The sequence below is a fragment of the Protomyctophum parallelum genome (genome assembly GCF_964188405.1).
Source record: "Protomyctophum parallelum genome assembly, chromosome: 12".
Classification (NCBI taxonomy): domain Eukaryota; kingdom Metazoa; phylum Chordata; class Actinopteri; order Myctophiformes; family Myctophidae; genus Protomyctophum; species Protomyctophum parallelum.
Genome location: NC_139712.1, coordinates 24,300,560 through 24,325,055, shown reverse-complemented (window position 1 = coordinate 24,325,055; position 24,496 = coordinate 24,300,560). Strand labels below are relative to the sequence as shown.

Here is a 24,496-nt window from a genome sequence, read left to right as displayed (position 1 = left end):
CCCCCCCGTAGTTACGGAGAAGTCCCTCAACGCTAATATGCTGATTAGTGCTGCATGCTGTCGGGTGAGAAACCTTGTTCGTCCAAATCCGTTCCCTTTCTCTCATTATACATTTTAAATTGAAATAGCCTGTCTACTAACTAACTACAGCTCACAACTCTTGTGTGACCATATCCCGAGGCGGGGTTGGCAAAAGGGCCTTTCTGTGTGGAGTTTGCATGTTCTCCCCGTGTACCCTAGGGTAGGTACCCTCACATGTTCTCCCCGTGTCCCCTAGGGTAGCTACCCTCACAAAAACATGACGTAATCCTGGTCTCTAAACTGCCTGGCCAGCCGGGGAGCCTGATGGAGGGGAAAGGAACTGGTCAGAATAACGTGTTCCTTCCACGCGCTACGTCCGGTAATTTTTCAGTTTTTTACAGATTATCAAAGTACAGAATGTAAGCTTTCATAATGATGTATCATTCAATGAAATTGTAAAATATTTGAAGGAGATATGGCCATTTTAAAATGGCACAAAATGCATTTGATTGAGAAACTGGGGACCTGAGACGCGGAGAATAGACTTTTTCCTAGGTCTAGCAGGCTTTATTTCGGCGAGTAGCTACGTGGTTTTGTTTATTTTCTGTAAAGTATAACCCCTCGCACGGCAGGGGGATATTTTGCCTGTGAGCAGCAGAGGCGTTATCCCACAGTATCTGCTCTCCCACCGACATCGAGTGTCCATATATCTCCAGCTGAGAGACACTAAGAGTTACTTCCACCATAGCTATAAAATCCCAAATGCTTAGCCAATTTAGCCATGTTGAAAAATACTGTGTTTACAAACACACAAGCACGCTAATGGGCGGTGCTCAGAGCGTGAAACCTGAGGACAAAGACATTCGGCAAAGACCAATCAAAAACGAACTAATCTCGGAACTTCTCCTCTCCACCCCCAAAACAGTGTTAAAGTTACCGGAAAAACAAGCCTACTTTGACTTATAAATGTATACATTTAATTTGCCCAAATCAATAATCTGTTGGAATGAAAACCTTCAACATTCAAACTGTGTTAATGTGAAGAAAAAAAACGAAAATCACAAATTTAGTAGTGATTTTCTGCCTTTTCATAGGCGAGATGAGAACAATTTTGCCATTTTGCCAGAGGCGGTCATGGGCAGAAAAGAAAGCATGTCGTAAATCAATCGTAAATGGTTGAAATCTGGAGATACATGCTTGTGCGTGCGTGCGCTTGTGCGTGCGCTTGTGCTTGCATGCACTTGTGTGTGCGCTTGTGTGAGTGTGGCGTGCGTGCGTGCCCTAGGCAACACAGCACTGTGTGCACTAGACTGTTGTAGATTGTAGTGACCCAGATTCAAACCCAGGTCTCAGCATGTAGTAAACCAAACACCTACTGTACTCTCTCTCCCAAACGGGAATCCCCCTCTGGCCATCGCATGGGAGAAAATGTATATTAGTCCATTCTGAATGGGAACCCCTTTTGGCGGGTTTTTTTATCCCACCTGGAACAACATATTTTCAGATGGGGGTCAATTACATATGATTTTTGGGGTCCTTGACATGAAAAAGGTTGAGCACCACTGACATAGAAACATCGGGTTTTCAGAAAACTATTAGGACTTTTTTTTTCTTTTTAGAATTGACCCTATAGATCTAAATGGGTTTGTATATTAGTGGGCATAGGCTTCTGGGATTCAGCTATGGCTATACTCTGCTGCTGCTATATGCCCCCGTGTGTGTGTGTGTGTGTGTGTGTTGTTTCCCCCATCGATCCAGGTGATAAATGGGTTTCGCAGCTGCAGGAAACGTAGCCCCTTCTCAGAAGCTTCCCACTGTGAACCTGAGCTCACACACACACACACACACTCAAGACCTCCACCCAGGGAGCTGAGCAAGGAGTGTGTGCGTGCGCGCGTGCGCGCGTGCGTGCGTGCGTGCGTGCGTGCGTGCGTGCGTGCGTGCGTGCGTGCGTGTGTGTGTGTGTGTGTGAGTGAGAGAGTGCAGTCGGGAAGCAACATAATGGTGCAGTCAGCATTAGTGTCATCAAGGACCCAGATACTGCTCCATCATGCACTAATCTCACATGCGCACGCACACACACACACACACACACACACACACACACACACACACACACACACACACACACACACACACACACACACACACACACACACACACACACACACACACACACACACACACACACACACACACACACACACACACACACACACCCATGCACAAATGCATTTACACACAGAACTGTTTCACTGATACTGCCCACTCCCCCCCCCCCCCCCCCCCCCCACACACACACATGCGGACACATGAAGAAACGTTTAGCTAAGTCGCCCCTCTCCACACACACACCTTTCCTCCGAGTCATGCTTACCTTGCACAGTCACTTATGCACACGTGCACACACACAGTATGGTATATGTGATATATGACCCCTCCCAAGAACATCTACAAGCTCACAACGCACCCGCAATGCGACACGTTGTGAGCTTAGATCTGCCATTTCCAATATAGGTTTTAGTATATATTTATATATATTTTTTCAAATCCTTTTATCTCCGATTTCTTTTCCCGGATTTCCCGATTCTAATCAAAACAAGCTTCATTCACGGGCGATAAGTAAAGCGCTGCTGATCACGATTACAAAATGTATATGATCCGGGTGAATGAAAATTAAAAAACCCACAGCGATAGATTTGAAGGCGTAGTGAAATTAAAAATATGTTCTTCACACTATTAGACCACATCCGTGGTCATCATATGAGCATACCTAACAATGGATGCCAAAAAAAAGATAATTTTTGTGTATTTTTATATCAAATGTCCATAAAAAATGAAAATGTAGTGCGTGATGACGTGTCGAGGCCCACATCGATTACAGAAATCCTCCGTTTTTATTCCCATTCAAGATAACATCCAGACAGTGTATTACTCCGTTTCAACTTAATCATCACGCTAAAATATGTATCTGAAAACATTATAGGGTAGAAATAAGCCACGTATCAGTAAACTGGTACATCTGGCCGACTATCTGACTTGTAAACAAACAATGGTAAATGGTGCATTTATATAGCGCCAAGGCGCTTTACATAGATTGTGCATTACATTCACCCATTCATACACCGATTGCGGCAGAAGCCATGCAAGGTACCAACCAGCACAACAGGAGCAATTAGGGGTTCAGTGTCTTGCCCAAGGACACTTCGACATGTAGACAGGAGGTGCCGGGATTTGAACCGCCAACCCATGGATCATTGGACGACCTACCTCCGTGTAGCATAGCTACCGTCCCATCGCCTGAAGGTATGCAATGCTCTGATTGGTTCAGAGCCAGCGTTTCACGTTTAAACCGGCTGAAACTTAATTTAAAATATAAAATGCCCACCATTTCCGTTTCCCTATACACCTTTAACACGTCCGGACCTTTACTTATTTTACGTTGCAGTATTGATACTTTCGACTTATAGGTAAATACAAGTACAAGTACAATATAAAGTACAAGTTGACGACAGAGTTCTTGCAATGGGTCTGGTCCACAAGATTCGCTACTCCACCAAGATACCCATGTACCTGTCTAAATACTTCCTTAATGTCAATGAAGTCCACACCAACAACACCAGAGGGAGCTCAACAAACCATGTGCAACCCAGAATTGACACAAAAAGGGGCTAAATTCATTCCTCTCCTATGCCACCAAAATGTGGAACCCTTGACTCCTTCAAAACCGCTCTCAAAGGGCACCTACGGACGGCTGCAATTCAAAACTGGCCCCCATAAAACTTGAATCCCCCACCCACCCCTTTTTCCCCTCACTGATATATATAAATTATTTTTTTCCCCCTTTTTTTTACCTCCTCTATGATGATTTCCTGATTTTGGCTATATAGAAGTGTATATTTGTCTCTAAATGTTATGATGAATTGAAAATGGTGGACCCTCTTGTAAACAAATGTGATACTGTATGGTGTCGTCCACTCACAGTTGACAGTGTTTTGTATTGAGTTGTACTTGAAATGTATATATTTCTGCAAACTGTCAATCAAGTACTTTTCCCACCACTGCAGACATGCCGTGTCGTGTGTGTCTCGTACCTGATGTTGCTCATGCTAGCGGCGTGCTCCCCCAGCTTGCATCTCTCCAGCTGGGTGGCCACGATCTGCCGCTCTGCCTCCAGTTCCCTGGTGAGACGCTCAAACTGCAGCTCCTGCACACACACACACACACACACACACACACACACACACACACACACACACACACACACACACACACACACACACACAGGAGGAGAAAAGAGTGGGAGGAGTGAGCCACCAGTTGATTTGTGCTGACGGGAGAATGGAAAAGCAGGAGCGAGCTTAGGTGTTATACAGTCCCTCTGGGACTCCCCATGGGGGATTTAAGTGGCCAATGTTGCTCAGGAAAGGTCTGTCTGGAGCTCTTTGCCTGAAACCGTTGCCCCCGTGACCCGACTACAGATAAGCGGTTATATTAAATATGGAAGGATGGATGGATGGATGGGAAAAATGGTGGAACTCTATGACGATATTTTGACATATATGACATGCATGCTTATAATGACAGGTCCCTAATAGTGGTTATAAAGCTTTGCCCCCCCCATTCACGAGTTGTAGATCAGCTGTTAGCCTGTTTGTCAGTAAAAAAACCTTTAAAATGACATACTGGACATGAGGCAGACTTGCAGGTGAGAAATATAGTTGAATGTGTTCCAGGCCTGGACAACATAGGTGAAATAACTGAAGAAAACTCAACGTAACTTAAACAGAGCGGTACTAGAGTCAACCTCTCCCCATGGCAGCCTACTCCCTACTGAACCATTTCCCCTTTATATAGACTCCTGACTCCACCCCTGGCTAAGCAGTCAGCAAATCACAATGCATTTAGCAACACCCAAGACGCTCCCCTAAAGCAATCAATCAGAGCTCTCTGCAGGCAATCAAGGCAGCTTCCCAATTACAGCATAATGCATAGATAAACACAAGTATAGTTAGATTCACATGTCACAGCAGAATGTGCACCTTCTGTGGGACTGAGAATCAACCTGTTACAAATACAATACAGCAACAATACAATGAATGTGTATTGTTGAACAGCTTACATTACTCTGACAGAGGCTGCTCTTGGTGAGTCGATACAAAAACAATGCATTGGCTATGGGGTGTCATGGCAGCTTCCATGTCGGGCTGTTCCCCCTTGTTGTTTTGTTGTTGCTTGCGTGGTGGAATATGTTTTCGACACTATGACAAACTATGGCACTATTTTAAGGCAAATATGTGTGAAATGGAGCTACAATCACGGCGGGGTCATTCTACAGAGGCCAGTGGAAAAACTCCTGCACTGAATAACTGTAAATACAGTACAGAGAGTTGAAGCTTTTGGGAAGCTGAATGGTCACTCAGGGCAGCCCTGACTGGAAAGGCCAAAGGTCGACAGTTTTCTGAAAAACCTATGTTTCTATCGTTGTCGGTCGTTGTCAAACATTTTCATGTCAAGGACCCCCAAAAATGTATGTATTTGGCCGCCGACCCCCATCTGAAAGAATCCGTCAATAAAAAGAAACTAGACTAAAATGTTAGGAAGGAACTAGCGGACAAAATATCCAGTAAGTAATTTTACTCATGGTCGCATGCTGAAAGTAGGTGATCTGCGACGTGTTGTGAGCTTGTACATCGGCAATTTTCAGCAAGTGTAAAATAAGTCATTATGACGGCATCAAGGCCCGCCAAAATACATTTTAGTCGACTAAAACAACTGTAGATTCTAAACTAAAATCGTATGATATTTAGTTGACTAAAAGATACACAAACTAGAAAAAGTGCACTGGGCACAGGTCTCCACCAGGATAGGAATGTAGGACATTGCAGCTTGCCTTCATCTGGTGGTTGGATAAAAGGGCAACAAAAGTAAACTAGGGAGTTGGCATACAAAGTTATCCACAGATCCGTGCAGTTAGAGGTAAAAACACTTTTCGGCCAGTTATAGCGCCACCTTGAGGCTGAGTTGAAATTGTTCATGTGGCATTTCGTCCTCGGCCTAGTGGGAATGTGGGTGCACAATTTCACGGAAATCACGCGATGTGTTCATAATTTGCAGCATTTTGTTTGAAACCGAGCACTCCTGTGAACTTTGGAAGCCAATCTTAACCAATCAGGATGGAGTCTGAGAAATCTGAAAGACCGGTTTCGTTGAATGGCTCTAGAGAGACTGTGTACCAATTTGTGTGATGTTTGGACAAAATCTGTAGGTGTACTGTGCAAAAACTTGTTTTGCACAAAGCGGCCTCCTGGAGGCGCTATAACAGGCCGTTCTGGAAAGTTTGGGGCAGAGGTTCATCGTTGGCATCCAGGGAGTGTGTGTGCAAAATTTGGCATCGACCGGGTTAACGGTGGCCGAGATTAGCTGCTCACGGACACACACACACACACACACACACGGATGGATGGACGGACACACACACACACACACACACACGGACGGACGGAGTGCAAAACATACTCTCCCCCCATGCCTTCGGCCTGGTGGAAACAAAAACACTCCAGGTGACTAAACTGTGACTGAAACTAATTGAAAACTATTCAAGAGACGACGACTAAAAACTAAACTCCAAATGTGCTGTCAAAATCACCGCTGTTCAGCGGACCCCCCCCCCATGTAGTATAACCCTGAGGAGTCACGGACCCCCTAGAGAATTACGGACCCCCTAGAGAATTAGAACTCTCTGTGCTGAGTAATGGGTGACCCGATTCCATCTGGCGTCCTCCTAGCATTGCGTGTCCTCCCCTGCCTCTCTCTCTGTTCCACGGCTATTGTCATAAAATAAAGCACCCAAAGAAAAGAAGTGGGGGGTGGGGTGGGGGGACTGCCTGAAAATAGACATAATTCTGGCGCTAAGGGGGAAGCCAGGTTGCTGTTGGATGTGTGTGAGGCTGCATGCACAAAAGGACTGACTGTCTGTGGGGGGAACAGAACGTCAAGACATCATCTCCTGAAAAGTAGAGACGACAAAATGTAGCCTGTGCTGCTGTAGGAGGATTTCTGAGCTGCTGCTGCATGGGTTCCTGCATGCATTGTGTGGGAATGGGAACTGTTGGATCTGCTCTGTGGCAGTCAGCCCCTTCCCAAGTAGTACAATATTTGTGAGGGCCAAATATCCCCAAGATACAGTATAAGTCATACAAGGTTTTGTGTCAAACGTTGTGTTAACGTCGTGTTTTAATGCATGTTAAAGCATGTATTGTTTTTTTTTTTAAGTCTATTAGATAACACTCCCTTGGAGTAAAGATTGATTTACAAATTAAATCCAATCGTCCACGACTGCACAATTATGTTTGGCGGACATTAAATTTGTTATAATGTTCGGGAATGTGTTTTTTTTTTGTATGTGCAAGACGTGGAAGAACAAGCATGACTTAATTCATCCTAATCATAATTGCCAGGTGCAGCAAGCTCTCGCCAATGATCAATCAGTGTTTGTGCCTTAACCCATTCAGACCTGACGTCGAAATGTAAAAATAAAATCTTCTAAATCCTGACCGTTTTCTGAAATACCTATGTTTCTATATCAGTGGTGCTCAATATTTCATGTCAAGGACCCCAAATATGTAATTGACCCCCATCTGAAAATATGTTGTTCCAGGGACCCGCCTGGAAGCAAAGATTTGAGTTTAAAACGTTCGCTGTGAAAGAATATATATCCAAAGTTTTGTGACACATTTTCACGATGTTTGAAAAAATAGCAGACCTACAAGCTCGTAACGCGGCACCCTGTGCCGCGTTACGAGCTTGTAGATCTGCTATTTTTCAAAAGCTAAATTATAACATTTAATTTGGGGGTCCTTGGGTTAAACTGTGAGTTAATTCACATAATGACTTTTGAATGAGGGCTTGGTTTAGAAAAGCCTATATTTTGTGCTAAATTAATATTATTTAATAACACAGAAATAAAAAATGACCATTCAGACATACAGGTCTGCATTAAATTGTCTAAGGAAAAAACAAATACCTCATGTCACTCACTGCTGCAGTTGTTTCAGTTCATTTTAAGCTCTGTATAGAGATTCAAAATGTTACACTTTCTGTTGTAGTGTAGTTGGGAAGCTTAACAATGTTTAATTTACTACAGGCGATAGAGTGAGAGACAATGCGTCGTCAACGCTGCATGCCCAGCAGCTGTGCATGGGTTGAGACGAGTGGATGTTTTTCTTTTCTTTTTTTTTAACATGATCACAACTTCAGTTAGCGTTTTGTGTTGTTGTTGTTGTTGTAAGCTGTTGCTGAATTAAGGACTTTTCAGATGGAATAATTTATTTGGAACAATAAAACAAGAAGAACATGCGTGGCTCACGCAGTTTAATTATCAATTTGACCCAACATGAACCTGCATTTATAACAGTGAATGTTACTTTAGTATTACCCCGCTCGAAATCTCGTCAGCCATCAGTTCCCTTCATGTTTGTTATGAAATAACAGCAGAAGAGAGAAGAGAGAAGAGCCCACAAGGGCTTGTGTCCTTGTATTGTATCTCTTATGTGGACATAAATAAATGATTAAATGTGTGTGTGTGTGTGTGTGTGTGTGTGTGTGTGTGTGTGTGTGTGTGTGTGTGTGTGTGTGTGTGTGTGTGTGTGTGTGTGTGTGTGCGTGCGCGTGTGCGTGTGCGTGTGTGTGTGTGTGTGCACGTGCGTGCGTGTGCGCACATGCGTCATGACGACAAGCGGGGGTAGTTATTAAGGCAAAGTAACGCAAAATAATCAAACCACTTGGCAAATGGCAACACAACTACAATACACAAATATATCTCTGGTGTTCATGTTCATGTGCGCTACACATATTTGTTCTGCGCGACACGTTTGGCGAACATTGGTTACCATAATGACTGGAAAAGTGTGCAGAGGAAAAACATGGGCACAACGGTCACTGTGGGCGTCTGGGCATATCATTTTTCGAGGGGCACACGGCCAAAGAGAGGGGCAACGGCCATGGCCATCGTGAAATTCCTGCCCTGCCAGTGACATCATCGGATGGCATGTTTGGTAAATTTCAACGAGATCGATCCGAAACCAATATGGCATCTTTATGGCCGATTCCGATTATGCTATAGAGATGATATCGTGCATCCCTATAATACAAGTACGACCAATGCTATGATTAGACAATGACATATGTATGCTGTAGGCCTACTGACGCGATGACAGTTTTGCATTTAGAATTAATTTGTGTTTTCATGTATCCAGATGTGGGCCAGTGTATAGGATTGATGCAGCAGCCGTTGTTCCAGGTACAGCGAACGAGAAAGAAAGGGAGTGATGTTCAGCGTTGTGTCTGCAAGCCTCACCGCATCAGTCAGGTGAACTGACACTGTTTACGACAAGGGCTTGGGGGAGTATTTGCAATTTGGATTATGCACGAACGCACGTCCTCTCTCTCCCTCTCTCTCTCTCTCTCTCTCTCTCTACAAGCTTTGTGTGCATGCATGTGCACATGCCTGCAGTGCATGCGTGCGAAAGGCCAGTGTGTGTCTGACGCATTAGCTCTTTAAGTGGTCTGTAGTATCAGTCATCCACCTATAAGCCAGACAGATGAGCTGCGAAACCGCTCGCGTTGGTGTGTGTGTGTGTGTGTGTGTGTGTATGCGCTATATCCAGGTTAATCACAGTCACACAGATCGATAATGCAGTGAACCCCGCCCACCGAAAATGGATTGTGTGTGTGTGTGTGTGTGTGTGTGCGTCTGTGCACCTCTAAGAGAGGAAGAGAGAGGCAGAGAGACAGAATGTGCGTGTGCGTGTGCGTGCGCGTGCGTGCGATGATTTGATTGCTTCTCTGAAAGCCATTCATGACTATGAAGAAGTTGATCCCCTCCAGTGGCAATCTCAAATCCCCAGCCTCCATCTTTACCTCTGACAACAACACAGGGCTTAGGGCCGATTCATACTCCTATTTTACCGCTGTAGAGCCGGCTCGTCAGAAATATTCAGTAGCACCGAAGAGCCGACTTTAGGACGGTACCCGCCCCCCTGAACCTCAAATGACGTCACATTGTAGGCTCTACAGAGCCGAACCGACTTTTATTCGGCTCTAAAATAGGAGTATGAATCGCGCCATAGCCGTCTGTCTGTCTGTCTGTCTGTCTGTCTGTCTGTCTGTCTGTCTGTCTGTCTGTCTGTCTGTCTGTGAAAGTCATTAATTGGAACACAACCAACTATACCCTAAAGACTAATCATTGTGTGCATATCTGCATCGAGTGATCTTGGTACATAAAAATTGATTTATTGGAGATTCTGACTTACAATTTGTTTTGATTGTATCGTTCCACAAGTATAAACTTATGTTTTCTCATGCCAATAAAGCTCATTTGAATTAAAAATTATAATTGAAAGCATCACAGTGTGGTCTGTTTGATCCGAGTGAAAATAACCAACACAAGTTTACAGTGAAGTTGTTTGGTATCGTGGGGAAAAAAACAAATTAATACATGAATAAAGTTCTTGGAAACCCTCAGGGATATTACCAACTTTTGAGCAGCTATAGGGCCCAAATTAGAAACCCAGCGGAACGGAAATAAATCCAGTAACCCGGCGGTGAAACGACATGGTACGCTGAATTCTTCTAGTTGAAAAGAAGCTATTAGACCATTTAGGCCCGAGGACGCATCTGTGTCACCGCATAGCTTTTAACCACTTTAACCCATTGTTTTAAACTTTAGGTGTGGAAAAATAGTTAGATCTACAGTACAAGCTTGTAGATCTGCTATGTTTGAAAAAAAATCGTGAAAAAGTGTGCAAATCTTTTAATATTCCTTCACAGCGAACATTTTTAACTCAAATATTTGCTTCTGGGGGTGGGGGGGGGGTCTATGGAACAACATATTTTCAGATGGGGCTCCGCGGCCAAATACAGATACTTCTTGGGCTCCTTGACATGAAATAGTTAGAGAACCACTGCTATAGAAAAAATGTTTTTTTTTTTTCAGAAAACTGCCAAGATTGAGAAGGCATTTTGAAGAATCTGGTCTCAGGTCTAAATGAGTTAGACACCTCGGATCACAGTGCGATACATCTTTCCCCTCCTCCCCATTCACTGATCTTCTTCCATCTCTCCTCCGCTCACATCTTCTCGGGGAACACTTTCTTATCACCTAAGCTCTTCCGTACTCAACGATATATCACGTTTCCAATTAGATTTGTGATATTTTTTTCCTACGCTATAGCGGTAACTATACATGCGGGGCTCGCTGTGTAAGTCTGACACCTTTGAATGAAAGCGTGTGAATGAAACCCTGTTGCTTTCTCATTATCACTTTCACTATCTTTATTGTCACTATGTCGGGTGGAAACCTTGTGCAACATGGGCAACTGGCCCCCCTGCAACTTCACAGGGAGACAAGAAACACTTTCCTGGGAGACAAGAAACACTTTCTAGGGGGTTTTATGTGGGTAATGTGTGTGCTCACTTATTTCCTGGAATACATGTTGTCTCAGTAAGACAGCCCTCCCCCTATCCACAAGGAGGAACAGTGCACCAAAGCATTAAGGGAATTGTAGTCCAGGAAGGAAGTAAGCCCATTGTCCATGACATCATGGAGCCCTGCATGAACACTTTGAAATTCTCAAATATCTAAAAACACATATTACCCACATAAGAAAATCCAGGAAAGTGTTTCTTGTCCTCCAAACATCATTCAAATAAGATCTGGTTGTAAAAGGGGTGAAGTGGCCTTTTAATGTGGCCCTCAGGTTAATACCAGAATACTGATATATTATTGATTTCAGCTGTTACAATTACAAACATGACCAGCTTTACCTCTTAAACCCCAGGGGGGTCCAGGGGGAAAATCTGCAACATCGGAGTTGGAACCGGAGACCGATTGGGTCTCCATTGACCAATGGGACTTAGTGTCACATTTACGCCATGTTTTTTATGAGCATCGCGCCTGTCACAAACATGTGCAAAGCAAAAGTTCAGTCAGGAAAGTCAGTGCAGTTGCTGCCGGCCGTTCATTGGGCATTAGGTTCTCATTCACATGATTCACTTCATCCAATCACACATTCCATCTTCATACCGGCTGTTTAAACTGGAAGTTTGCACTGCTCATCCTGCTTGCTTCCTGCTGCACACATCGCCGATACTGCTGCGCCGCAGTCTGCTTAAACTTGCTGCTCACCCTCCTCCACCCCAGCTACCACCTGTCTCACCCTCCTCCACCCCAGCTACCACCTGTCTCGCCCTCTTCCACCCCAGCTACCACCTGTCTCACCCTCCTCCACCCCAGCTACCACCTGTCGTTTTGGATCGGCTTTTAAGGTACGGGGCATTCGGAGTCCCTATAAGGTTGGGACTGATTTTGATCAGAGTACCTAAAAGCAGATCCAATTCATCGCCAAACCATAATAAATATGTTGCTCATTTTATATTCAAGAGTTCATGAGTTGTCCTGACTGAACATTATGATTTTCCGTTGTGTTTGTGGATGGCAATGGAAATAAAAGGCTTTTTTGTGTTTGACTGTGTCTGAAAGTGCTGCTTCTAAATAAAACCAATCAATCAATCAATCAATCAATACAAATGACCCCTGGAACCACCCCCCAATGGCCCCTGGAACCACCCCCCCAATGGCCCCTGGAACCAACCCCCAATGGCCCCTGGAACCACCCCCCAATGGCCCCTGGAACCACCCCCCAATGGCCCCTGGAACCACCCCCCAATGGCCCCTGGAACCACCCCCCCAATGGCCCCTGGAACCACCCCCCACTGGCCCCTGGAACCACCCCCCAATGGCCCCTGGAACCACCCCCCAATGGCCCCTGGAACCACCCCCCAAAGGCCCCTGGAACCACCCCCCAAAGGCCCCTGGAACCACCCCCCAAATGGCCCCTGGAACCACCCCCCAATGGCCCCTGGAACCACCCCCCACTGGCCCCTGGAACCACCCCCCCAATGGCCCCTGGAACCACCCCCCAAAGGCCCCTGGAACCACCCCCAATGGCACCTGGAACCACCCCCCAATGGCACCTGGAACCAACCCCCAATGGCCCCTGGAACCACCCCCCAATGGCCCCTGGAACCACCCCCCAATGGCCCCTGGAACCACCCCCCAATGGCCCCTGGAACCACCCCCCAAAGGCCCCTGGAACCACCCCCCAATGGCCCCTGGAACCACCCCCCAAAGGCCCCTGGAACCACCCCCCAATGGCTCCTGGAACCACCCCCCAAAGGCCCCTGGAACCACCCCCCCAATGGCCCCTGGAACCACCCCCAATGGCACCTGGAACCACCCCCCATTGGCCCCTGGAACCACTCCCCAAAGGCCCCTGGAACCACCCCCAATGGCACCTGGAACCACCCCCCAATGGCCCCTGGAACCACCCCCCAATGGTCCCTGGAACCACCCCCCAAAGGCCCCTGGAACCACCCCCCAATGGCACCTGGAACCACCCCCCAAAGGCCCCTGGAACCACCCCCCAATGGCACCTGGAACCACCCCCCAATGGCCCCTGGAACCACCCCCCAAAGGCCCCTGGAACCACCCCCCAATGGCACCTGGAACCACCCCCCAATGGCCCCTGGAACCACCCCCAATGGCCCCTGGAACCACCCCCAATGGCCCCTGCGAGGCACCGGGCCCCACTTTGAGAACCACTGTGTTAGACAGTAGCTCCAGTGGGAGCTGGTATTATTTTTCTTTCTTCATTATGTGGAATTGTTTTGTTTATTGATTTCTTCTGTGTAATGCTGTAAAGCTTTATTGCTATTGTTTTATTCCAGTAAATGCCTCTTAACTGATGTATTGCCTTTTTATATGCCACTGGAAAGCACTTTGTAACTCTGTTTTGAAAAGCGCTTTATTTATTTTTTTTCACTTTACTGATTTGTTCTAAACAGAAGCCCACTCTTAACACAATATATGCCAATGTCGAGATATCTCGTGTATAGCGCTTAAACCCGCCTCTGCCAAGACGAGAAATCTCGTCTTTCATTGATTTCTATTAATCCAGAATTAATACTATTATTTACCGTATGTTAGCTTCTTTTAGCTTCCCGTCGCTCGCTATAGGCAACATTTGCCCACGCATGTAATCTTTAGTGGGTTTAGAGACTCAGATTACTACTTCCGGCTCACGGGTTAAAATCACAGGGTCTTCTTTACTGCCTTTTTTGTGCATTCTGTTGGCACTGCGTCTCCAGAGCGCCATCAATGGTGGCGGGCCATGTCATCGGTTAAATGTGAACCACACTTCCCAGCAACCCTCCTGTGGCCTCTGGTTACACAACAAGCCCCATCTACAGCATACTTGTTTATACTTTTTCATTATTTGCAAAGGTAGGTCGAAACAAAATCAAGTATTTGGTCCAAACAGATACTGCAGGGACTGCAGTAAGCTAAGCAAGGTCAGGATGATGGATGGGTAAGAAGTGAAGCCTGGGGCTCAATGTTCATGTATTTTTTTGTATTGTTTTTCTGTCACAGTCAAAGACTTGAATGAGGGCCTGGGTCGGCTTATAGCGGTCCAGGCAACTTGGCTGGTCAACCAGGATGACAGTGTGTCGCAGGTTTGAGTCCCGATCCAGACGAACCTTGCTACATGTGTGTCCCCCCCCCATCCCTCTCCCCGTTTCCTGTCAAGCTATTGTATATCTATCAATAAAGGCAGAAAGACCCAAAAATATATTTAAAAAAAAGACTTGAATGGAACCAAAACATAAACAAATAATAATAGAGATATAAAAACTGCATTAAATCTGTAAGAATCCATAGGTTTTGTTTTGTCATTAACTGTAGCATGATACAGAGCTGGCAGCAATGTGTGGGTGACTATAAGGCCCAAAACACACCAATGCAACTCCTAACAAAACAAACCACACCAATGCAACTAACAAAACAAACCACACCAATGCAACTCCTAACAAAACAAACCACACCAATGAAACTAACAAAACAAACCACACCAATGCAACTCCTAACAAAACAAACCACACCAATGCAACTAACAAAACAAACCACACCAATGCAACTCCTAACAAAACAAACCACACCAATGCAACTAACAAAACAAACCACACCAATGCAACTCCTAACAAAACAAACCACACCAATGAAACTCCTAACAAAACAAACCACACCAATGCAACTCCTAACAAAACAAACCACAACAATGAAACTCCTAACAAAACAAACCACACCAATGCAACTCCTAACAAAACAAACCACATATATTTATATTATATTTAAAAAAAAGACTTGAATGGAACCAAAACATAAACAAATAATAATAGAGATATAAAAACTGCATTAAATCTGTAAGAATCCATAGGTTTTGTTTTGTCATTAACTGTAGCATGATACAGAGCTGGCAGCAATGTGTGGGTGACTATAAGGCCCAAAACACACCAATGCAACTCCTAACAAAACAAACCACACCAATGCAACTAACAAAACAAACCACACCAATGCAACTCCTAACAAAACAAACCACACCAATGAAACTAACAAAACAAACCACACCAATGCAACTCCTAACAAAACAAACCACACCAATGCAACTAACAAAACAAACCACACCAATGCAACTCCTAACAAAACAAACCACACCAATGCAACTAACAAAACAAACCACACCAATGCAACTCCTAACAAAACAAACCACACCAATGCAACTAACAAAACAAACCACACCAATGCAACTCCTAACAAAACAAACCACACCAATGCAACTCCTAACAAAACAAACCACACCAATGAAACTCCTAACAAAACAAACCACAACAATGCAACTCCTAACAAAACAAACCACAACAATGAAACTCCTAACAAAACAAACCACACCAATGCAACTCCTAACAAAACAAACCACACCAATGGAACTCATAACAAAACAAACCACACCAATGCAACTCATAACAAAACAAACCACACCAATGCAACTCCTAACAAAACAAACCACGCCAATGCAACTACTAACAAAACAAACCACACCAATGCAACTCCTAACAAAACAAACCACACCAATGCAACTCCTAACAAAACAAACCACACCAATTTAACTCCTAACAAAACAAACCACACCAATGCAACTCCTAACAAAACAAACCACACCAATTTAACTCCTAACAAAACAAACCACACCAATGCAACTCATAACAAAACAAACCACACCAATGCAACTCCTAACAAAACAAACTACACCAATGCAACTCCTAACAAAACAAACCACACCAATTTAACTCCTAACAAAACAAACCACACCAATGCAACTCCTAACAAAACAAACCACACCAATGCAACTCCTAACAAAACAAACCACACCAATGCAACTCCTAACAATGCCCATGATGACATTGTCACAGGTCCACAATAGTATTGTTATTTTATTTATTTAATTATTGCGGCATCACGATAATCACGACTGTCAGTGGCATCATTTCAGCAAAAGCTAAGTTCATGACATGGTGTGCACGTACGTGCAAAAACAATTGGTGATTGGGGACTATTTTCCTCCAATTTTGCGTTTATTTGGCAATTTTTGGTCATATTTTTTTATTTTAGTAAATAATTCCCCCCCCCCCCCCCCCCCCCCCCCCCTTGAGCCAATATGTAGCTGCCACAGCTTGCCATACCCAATTGACGCCACTGACGACAATATTGCTACGTCCCCTATAGGAAAAGATAGTAAGGTACTGCAGTGATCAAATTTGTCAGCCAGCCAATATTTCCAGCCAATGACCCCGTGAGGCGGAGAGAGCTGAACTCAGCAGAACAAAGAGAATATTAAAACACACAACACACACAGAGAGAGAGAGAGAGAGAGAGAGAGAGAGAGAGAGAGAGAGAGAGAGAGACAGAGAGAGAGAGAGAGAGAGAGAGCACCGCACCGCACTGAACCGACATGCCATCTGCACCGCGCACCACAGCTGTTGCTACAAGAAAGCACTTGGAGTCATGCAGGTGAACAGTTTTGGAGACACACAGAAACAGTGCAGTATTTGTTGCGATGTTTTCCACAGTTTTGCCACAGAAAAGCTCTGTGAAGTATACATAAATGTCTCTGTGTATAAATAATGTGCCCCCGACATTAGAAACGATGTTTAATTTCCGTCCAATGACCGTCTATCGTAACCGCTGGGGGTGGAAACCGTTATGCACAAAACTGAGTTATCCAGATTTCTTTTCTCCAGAAATAGTGTGTGTGAAACATGTGTGTGTGTGTGTGTGTGTGTGTGTGTGTGTGTGTGTGTGTGTGTGTGTGTGTGTGTGTGTGTGTGAGAGAGAGAGAGATGAATAGGAGTGCGAGAATGGCAGTAGCTGCAGGCACAAAGGTCGCTATGGTAACTGTGGTGCAACCCTCAGTGGAGTCATTCACCGGGTCCCGACTCATCGCACGTGCGCACACACACACACACACACACACACTCCGCTACCCTTTCCGACCTGTGTGTGTGTGTGTGTGTGTGTCTGTGTGTGTATGTGTCCTTAGATAAGGTGCAATCAGTCTCAAGTGGCCTTTGGGTATAGTTATTTTTACAAAAGGCGATCAAACTTAGAGCCGTGCGATGACCTTCTCCACTCTAGAGCTTTGGCTCCGTCGCTCTCCGTCTATACTGTCCCTCTTCACACACCAATCAGGGGAGACGGAGTGAGAGGGGGGAGGGGGGGGAAGGAGAGCAAACAGTGGTGATGAGTGGGCGAGGAGTGCGTGAACAGGGACTTGTAAAAAGGTCACCCTCTTCTCTCGCTTCCATGCATAGTAAGCGGCACTGTCACCCTTCACGCAAGCACACACACACACACACACACACACACACACACACACACACACACACACACACACACACACACACACACACACACACACACACACACACACACACACACACACACACACACACACAAACAGTCCCCCTGTCCCTGACAGTGGTGGAAAAAGTACTCAAATATTTTACTTAAGTAAAAGTATCAATACTGCAATGTAGATGTACTCCGTTACAACCGACAAGTAGAAGTCCCGTATTCAAAACGTGCGTCGAGTAAAACCATACAAAAGTATTGGCCTCAAAATGTATTATGCTTGAAGAATAGACAGTAAAGGTACTCAGAAGTATACGCAGAATGTGCCATTTTGACTTTTCAAATGTATACAAATATTTTGAAAATATAGCCTGTCTACAGGTTCACGTCGCATCGCAATGCATTGGGAGCTTCTAGATTGTTCACGAAAAAATTTATGCTTTTAGAAATACCTTTTATTTAATAATTTAAGTCATCGGGGCTCGGATCCGGCTGGAAATCATGCTCAAATTTGGAGTCATACCGTCGTCATGGATACATCATAGACGACTGATGTCACATGGCTGGTCTCATGCAAATATGAGTTCCACATCGGCGCAAAGCCCGTTCCCCATGGAGGTATCCTAGGTTCTATTTTAATGAAGGAGCAACAGACGTCAGGGCCATTTTAAATCAAAGCTCCCAGCTTTATGCCGTTGCTGTTGTTGTTGTGCTCAGTTTAAAAGTTAAAGTTCAGCCAAAGTTGCATGTGTTTCTCGCGTCCGCCGTGGTTCATGCTTATTGCCTTCTGTTCTCCGTTCCTCCTCGTTCTCATTTGGTTTTAATGAGGGCGAGCCGCGTGGGGAACGATAGAACAATAGTACAGCGGCAGGACATCAAGGTCCAACTAACTACCGGAGCAAACTTTGTTAAGCCATTTAGGCCTGACGTCGAAATAAAAAATAAAGTATTTTTTCCTGAAAAACCTCATGTTTCTATATCAGTGATTCTCAATATTTCATGTCAAGGATCCCAAAGATTATATGTAATAATATGCCTCCGCCCCTCCCATCTGAAAATATGTTGTTCCAGGGACCTCCCCAGAAGCAAAGATTTGATTTAATAAATAATAAAACTCTGTAATAATATATATTCAAAGATTTGAGGCACATTTTCACGATTTAAAAAAAATAGCAGACCTATACAAGCTATGAGCTTGTAGATCTGCTTTCATCAGCTAAAGCATAACATAATGCTTAAAACACCAAAAGGGGTTCCCGTCCAATATGGGTTAAGTACAAGTACAGATGTAGAAAGTGTGGTAAACCGTTTCTCCGTTAGAGACCCACACTAGAGGAACTATATACTTAACAGAGAGCACCAATTAGCTAAAGTTTTAAAACGTTAACTTGAGAGATGTCTTAAAGCAAGCCAAAACATACAACCACAGGGTTTTATATTCCTTCGCACATCCTCGTCGTTTTCTTAATTATACTGCAACTGTTACTTACAGAATGTTTGTTCTGTCAAGTATTATTGGGTGGCCATAATTTCTTTTTTAACAACTTGCCCAGGGACTACAGATGCAAATGAGCTAATTATCTAACTCTGGCACATTTAAATTGATGTGGAAATATAGAAATGGCAATTTGTGTGGGTTTTCCCTGGCCGGTAAATAAATACACAAACTTAGACAACGCTTGGGACAACGCTTGGGACAACGCTCCACACGTCCCAAACTCTTCTCCCTTCTGGCTCCAAAACTGTGGAATGCACTTCCCATTGCAGTCAGAACTGCAGCATCACTCCCAATCTTCCGCCGTAGCCTGAAAACCCACCTTTTCAGACTCCATCATGGCCCATAGCACTTACCCTAACCCCTTAGATAGCATTTCTGTTGGCTTAGATAGCATTTGACACAGACTTATAGCATGTTATGTAGACAGCACTATAATTGTATTGTATATAGTCATAGCACGCCATAGTACATATGTATAGCATAGTAGTGAATATGTATAGTTTATTATGTATAGTGTATGTATAGCTTCATCATATAGATATTCCACTGTTACCTTCTTAGCTTACGCATGTTTCATGATAGATGCTTTTATGTGATGTATTCCCATGCTTTTGTTCTTGCTTAAATGTAAGTCGCTCTGGATTAAGAGCGTCTGCTAAATGCCTAAATTGTAAATTGTAAATTGTAGAAATGCACTCTGTTGAGCTGCCAAGTATGGCCTACTTGTGTGCAAGCAGAGCGTCACCAAGAATGGTGGCCCCCTATTGGCCGGTGGAGGACACCAACAAAAGAACGTCGGAAACGAATGGAAAGGCGCTAGAGCTTGTTTAATGACTTTGTGAAGTCGTGAAAATATATACAATTGTGAGCTTGTAGATTATTCCCACAATAGGGATAATTATGAATAGATTACTTTAGAAAATGATCCAATATCAATTATCTTATAATCCATTAAACAGATTCGTTTGAACTGTATTATAGCTACACCTGCGATTCTGTCCACTTCAGTGGTTCTCAGCCAGTGGTCCGGGGACCACCAGTGGTCCTTGAGGAGGTTCCAGGTGGTCCTCAGCTAAATGATGGAGAGTTGGTGACCAAATTGACCCGTCCGACTCTTGAGAGCGTAAAATAAAACCAAATGGAACCCTTATAGATCTTTAACTCTTGAGAGACCCGTACTCACGCTCTCAAGAGTTACATTATTGTTAAACATCTGCTTTACAAGAAGTCTACACAAATGTATTGTAGAATAATTGATATTTTGATCAACGTTTGCCTGCTATCTCTCCTAATGGTAATAGCATCAATACAGTACGGAATTGTGGACACAATCTTATCCAACGATAACAATAATTATTTCGTTTCGGGTCTGAGAGGCTATATAATCTCATCAAACGGTGGTTCCGTGGCTCAAACGCCGAATAAATGATGGACCTTGATATGAAAAGGGTTGAAAACTCACTGGTCTATACTTGTTCTCCCGGGTGCAGTACTTAGTTTAGACAGTTTTTGGTTTAGACTAGTCATTAGTCCTACAACTACAACCTATCTCAAACCCTCACCCTAAACCATAACCTCCCACGGGACAGCACACCTAAACCTAACCTTGACCCATGTCTAACCGATGACTAGTCTAAACTAAATATGCACCCCTGTTCTCCCAGTTAGGAGCACTTACTTCTTACTGGTGGTCGACTATAGGCTTCAATGCTGTGCTGCGTACTCCTCTATCGCACTCCTCAGAATGCCCCACGTCGTAAATGGTGAGGGAGAGAGGAGTGGAGTGTGGGAGGGTCCAATTGAGATGGGAGGAGGAGGAGGCGGTAGTGGGCAAGCACAAGGGTGTGTGTGTGTGTGTGTGTGTGTGTGTGTGTGTGTGTGTGTTGTGTGACGTGTGTGTGCGTGAGTGAGTGAGTGAGTGAGTGAGTGAGTGAGTGGAGTGAGAGAGAGAGAGAGAGGAGAGAGAGTGAGAGATGAGAGAGAGAGAGAGAGAGAGAGAGAGAGAGAGAGAGAGTACTATTCCTATAACAGCAAATTAAGCTATAGTTATTTTGACATGGCTTGATTGTTTTCATTTGACACTTGCTTCGGCACACGATGTGAACATATGTTTTCTCATGCCAATGCATCTCATTTGAATGTAACTCACCCAAAATTCAGTTAGGCAGAGAGAGAGAGAGAGAGAGAGAGAGAGAGAGAGAGAGAGAGAGAGAGAGAGAGAGAGAGACATCTCTGTAGATGAAAGGCACGTGAGATAATGGCCGAGGGAGAGATACCTGATCCACTTGGCCCTACTCATTGTCTCGCTCTGCGTGCGTGTGTGCTTGTGTGCTTGTGTGGGCGAGCGTGTGTAAGACGAGAGAGAGAGAGATAGATAGATAGAGAGAGAGAGAGAGAGAGAGAGAGAGAGAGAGAGAGAGAGGGAGAGAGGCATATTGAGGGAAAAACAGAGAAAAACGGATTACCAGAACAGGCTGATCATGTTAACACGCCTTTTCTCCACACCGTCTGTATCGTCTGTCTGAGTCTGGACAGAGAGGTTTACGGTTACCTGCCAGAGGATGTGCGTGCACGTGTGCGTATGTGCGTGCGTGCATGCGTGCGTGCGTGCGTGCCTGCCTGCCTTTGTGTATACCTTTTGTTCACAGGTATGTGAAAGAACGTAGTGTGTGCGTGTGCGCGCACGCGGGCGCGCGCGCGCGCGCGCTCGTGCGTGTGTGTGTGTGTGTGCGTGTGTGTGTGTGTGTGTGGGTGTGTACATGCCCAGCCATCTGGCAAACAGCAGCGGTTAGACAGTGATAATGTTACACCTTCCAGCTATACAGGGTTGCCAACTACCTGAAATTCAAACAAGGGACACCCGGCCAGGCGTCCCTTATTTTGAATAAAAATGAGGCACAACAAAAAGCATTCAATCTGTATAATGTTTACAGTGAGTATGTATGTACATGTTGTTCATGTATGTATGTATGTGTTAACCACTTGAACCCCAGCATCCACATTCTGGGGGAGGGATCTTAATTTTCACATTGTGAAAATTATAAGATCTGACCCCCCATGCCAAAGCACCAGCGCTCGCCCAGCAGTCTGCTGTCACCCAGGCAGATATGTTGATCTGACACCCCCATTCGCCCAGCAGTCTGCTGTCACCCAGGCAGATATTTTGATCTGACACCCCATTCGCCCAGCAGTCTGCTGTCACCCAGTCACCAATTGGATGTACAGTATTAGTATCATTATCATTATCATTATCATGATTATATTACTGCGTTTTTGTTCCTGTCTACAGCAAATCTCTGTAAAAAAATGTACAATGTTCCCCCCAGAATAGTGATGCATGGCGTTCAAATGCTTCTGGTCTTACTCTTAGCACAGAGTATGCCAAAAACAGAGGGTTAAATTAGTACCCTATAGCCTGCCAAACGCGGCTCCTCCGATCGCTATGAATTAATGGCGGCGGGTTAAGTGCTAGGACAATTCTTTACAATGAGGACTGTGACGTGTACGTGTGCATTGTGTAACGTACTATGCCGTATGTGTTGTGACCAGTGTTGTTTTTGGCAATTTTAGGTCTGCTATTTTTGAGAAATCGTGAAAATGTGGCACAAATCTTTCAATATATATTCTTTCAGAGTGACTCAAATCTTTGCTTCTGAGAGGTTCCTGGAACAACATATTTTCAGATGTCGGCGGCCAATTACATATCATTTTTGGGGTCCTTGACATGAAATATTGAGCACCACTGATACAGAAACATGAGGTATTTCAGAAAACGGTCAGAATTTAGACATTTTTTTTAATGTCGACGTGAGGCCTATAAAAGATGTTTGGCATTCTTAGAAATGCGGCTGCCCAAACATCCCCCCCCCCCCCCCCCCCCACAGAAGGATGGCAGGTAGAAGGTTGTAAAGGAGAGCAGTGTGTGGAGTTGAAACGTACACGGCTGCCAACAGCTGGGGCCATAACGGAGTTTTATATGTAGTATAAATATTCAAAGCACAAACACTGCAACGCGCTGACACATTTATACCTCGTTAAATTATTTAACAGCCTCAGTGGGGCTCAATCACACATCTCGTCAACTTTCAGACGTCCCGCTCGTCTGTCTGTCTGTCTGTTCCTTGTGTGTGTGTGCGTGCGTGCATACGTGCGTGCGTAGTGGGCAGTAACTAAATACAATTAACTTGAGTACTGTACTGTAACGTACATGTTTTGAGTATTTGTACTTTACTTGAGTATATTTGCGTTTTTGGATGCCTTCCACTTCCACTACATGTCATGTCACACACTCCACTTGTAAGGGATAAAGTGTATACGTTATACGAATGAATCACAAAAGCCCTATACTTCAAATACTTGTGGAAATAGCTGATGTACAATCTCAAATTGTGTTACGCTAAGCTATTTCTGTCGTATACATTCCACCCAGAATAGGATAGTTTGGGGTATAAGTGGACAATGAAAGAAGAATTGTCAGATTTTCCAATAATCAAGCCCTATTGCTTGCTATTATTATTATTAATTATATTTATTTTAATTATATTTAAGTATATTTATTATATTATATTATTATTATTATTATTCGGACGACACAGTTAATCTCTGGGTTTATTCATTTCGCAGCCACTTCAAAGGCAAGACGAGCTCGACCCAAAGGTCACATAACAGTGGGTGCAGATCCAACAACAAATCCAACAACAAACAAAGTCTTTAAAAGTCCCGCTGCCGAGTCCTTTAAGACTTTAAAAACGTTGTTATTGAGTGAGCATGGTTCCATTTTTTTCCCTGCCATATACAGTAGGGGAGAGCCGCCAAGGTTGTAACGCTTCACGGTTGTAACATGGACGTTATCTCTTGATTGGTCAACGCCACCATGACGCCATCGCGTCAGTATGTGTACAGCAACGTACCCTACGTGCCCAGGAAGTTTGAAGTGTTTACCTTCATCCCACGGGGAGCTATTGGCGAAAAACAGATTTTTCTCAAAAAGCAATTTTTTTACACCTGGAGTATATGTGTGCTACAATTTCTTTCTTTGATGTTGGTGAATAAAAATCCACATGGATGTCTTCATGCTTATGTTCTTCATTAGTTTGCATCGTGTTTAGACGGAATGCACGTTCATTCTGGTCTGTAAGCAACGGCAAAGAAAACTTGCTAAAGTGGATCAA

At 44.4% G+C, this 24,496-nt stretch overlaps 1 protein-coding gene across 1 annotated transcript in view; it reads right to left on the bottom strand.

The window, feature by feature from the left end:
- The window catches only part of LOC310867958 (catenin delta-2-like), a gene marked incomplete at both ends in the record, with an annotated part of 449,139 nt that overhangs the window by 337,809 nt on the left and 86,834 nt on the right, over positions 1-24,496 (bottom strand). The window contains 1 exon segment of the mRNA XM_083778138.1: positions 4,116-4,228. Within this exon segment, the coding sequence (XP_083634264.1) occupies positions 4,116-4,228 (113 nt within the window).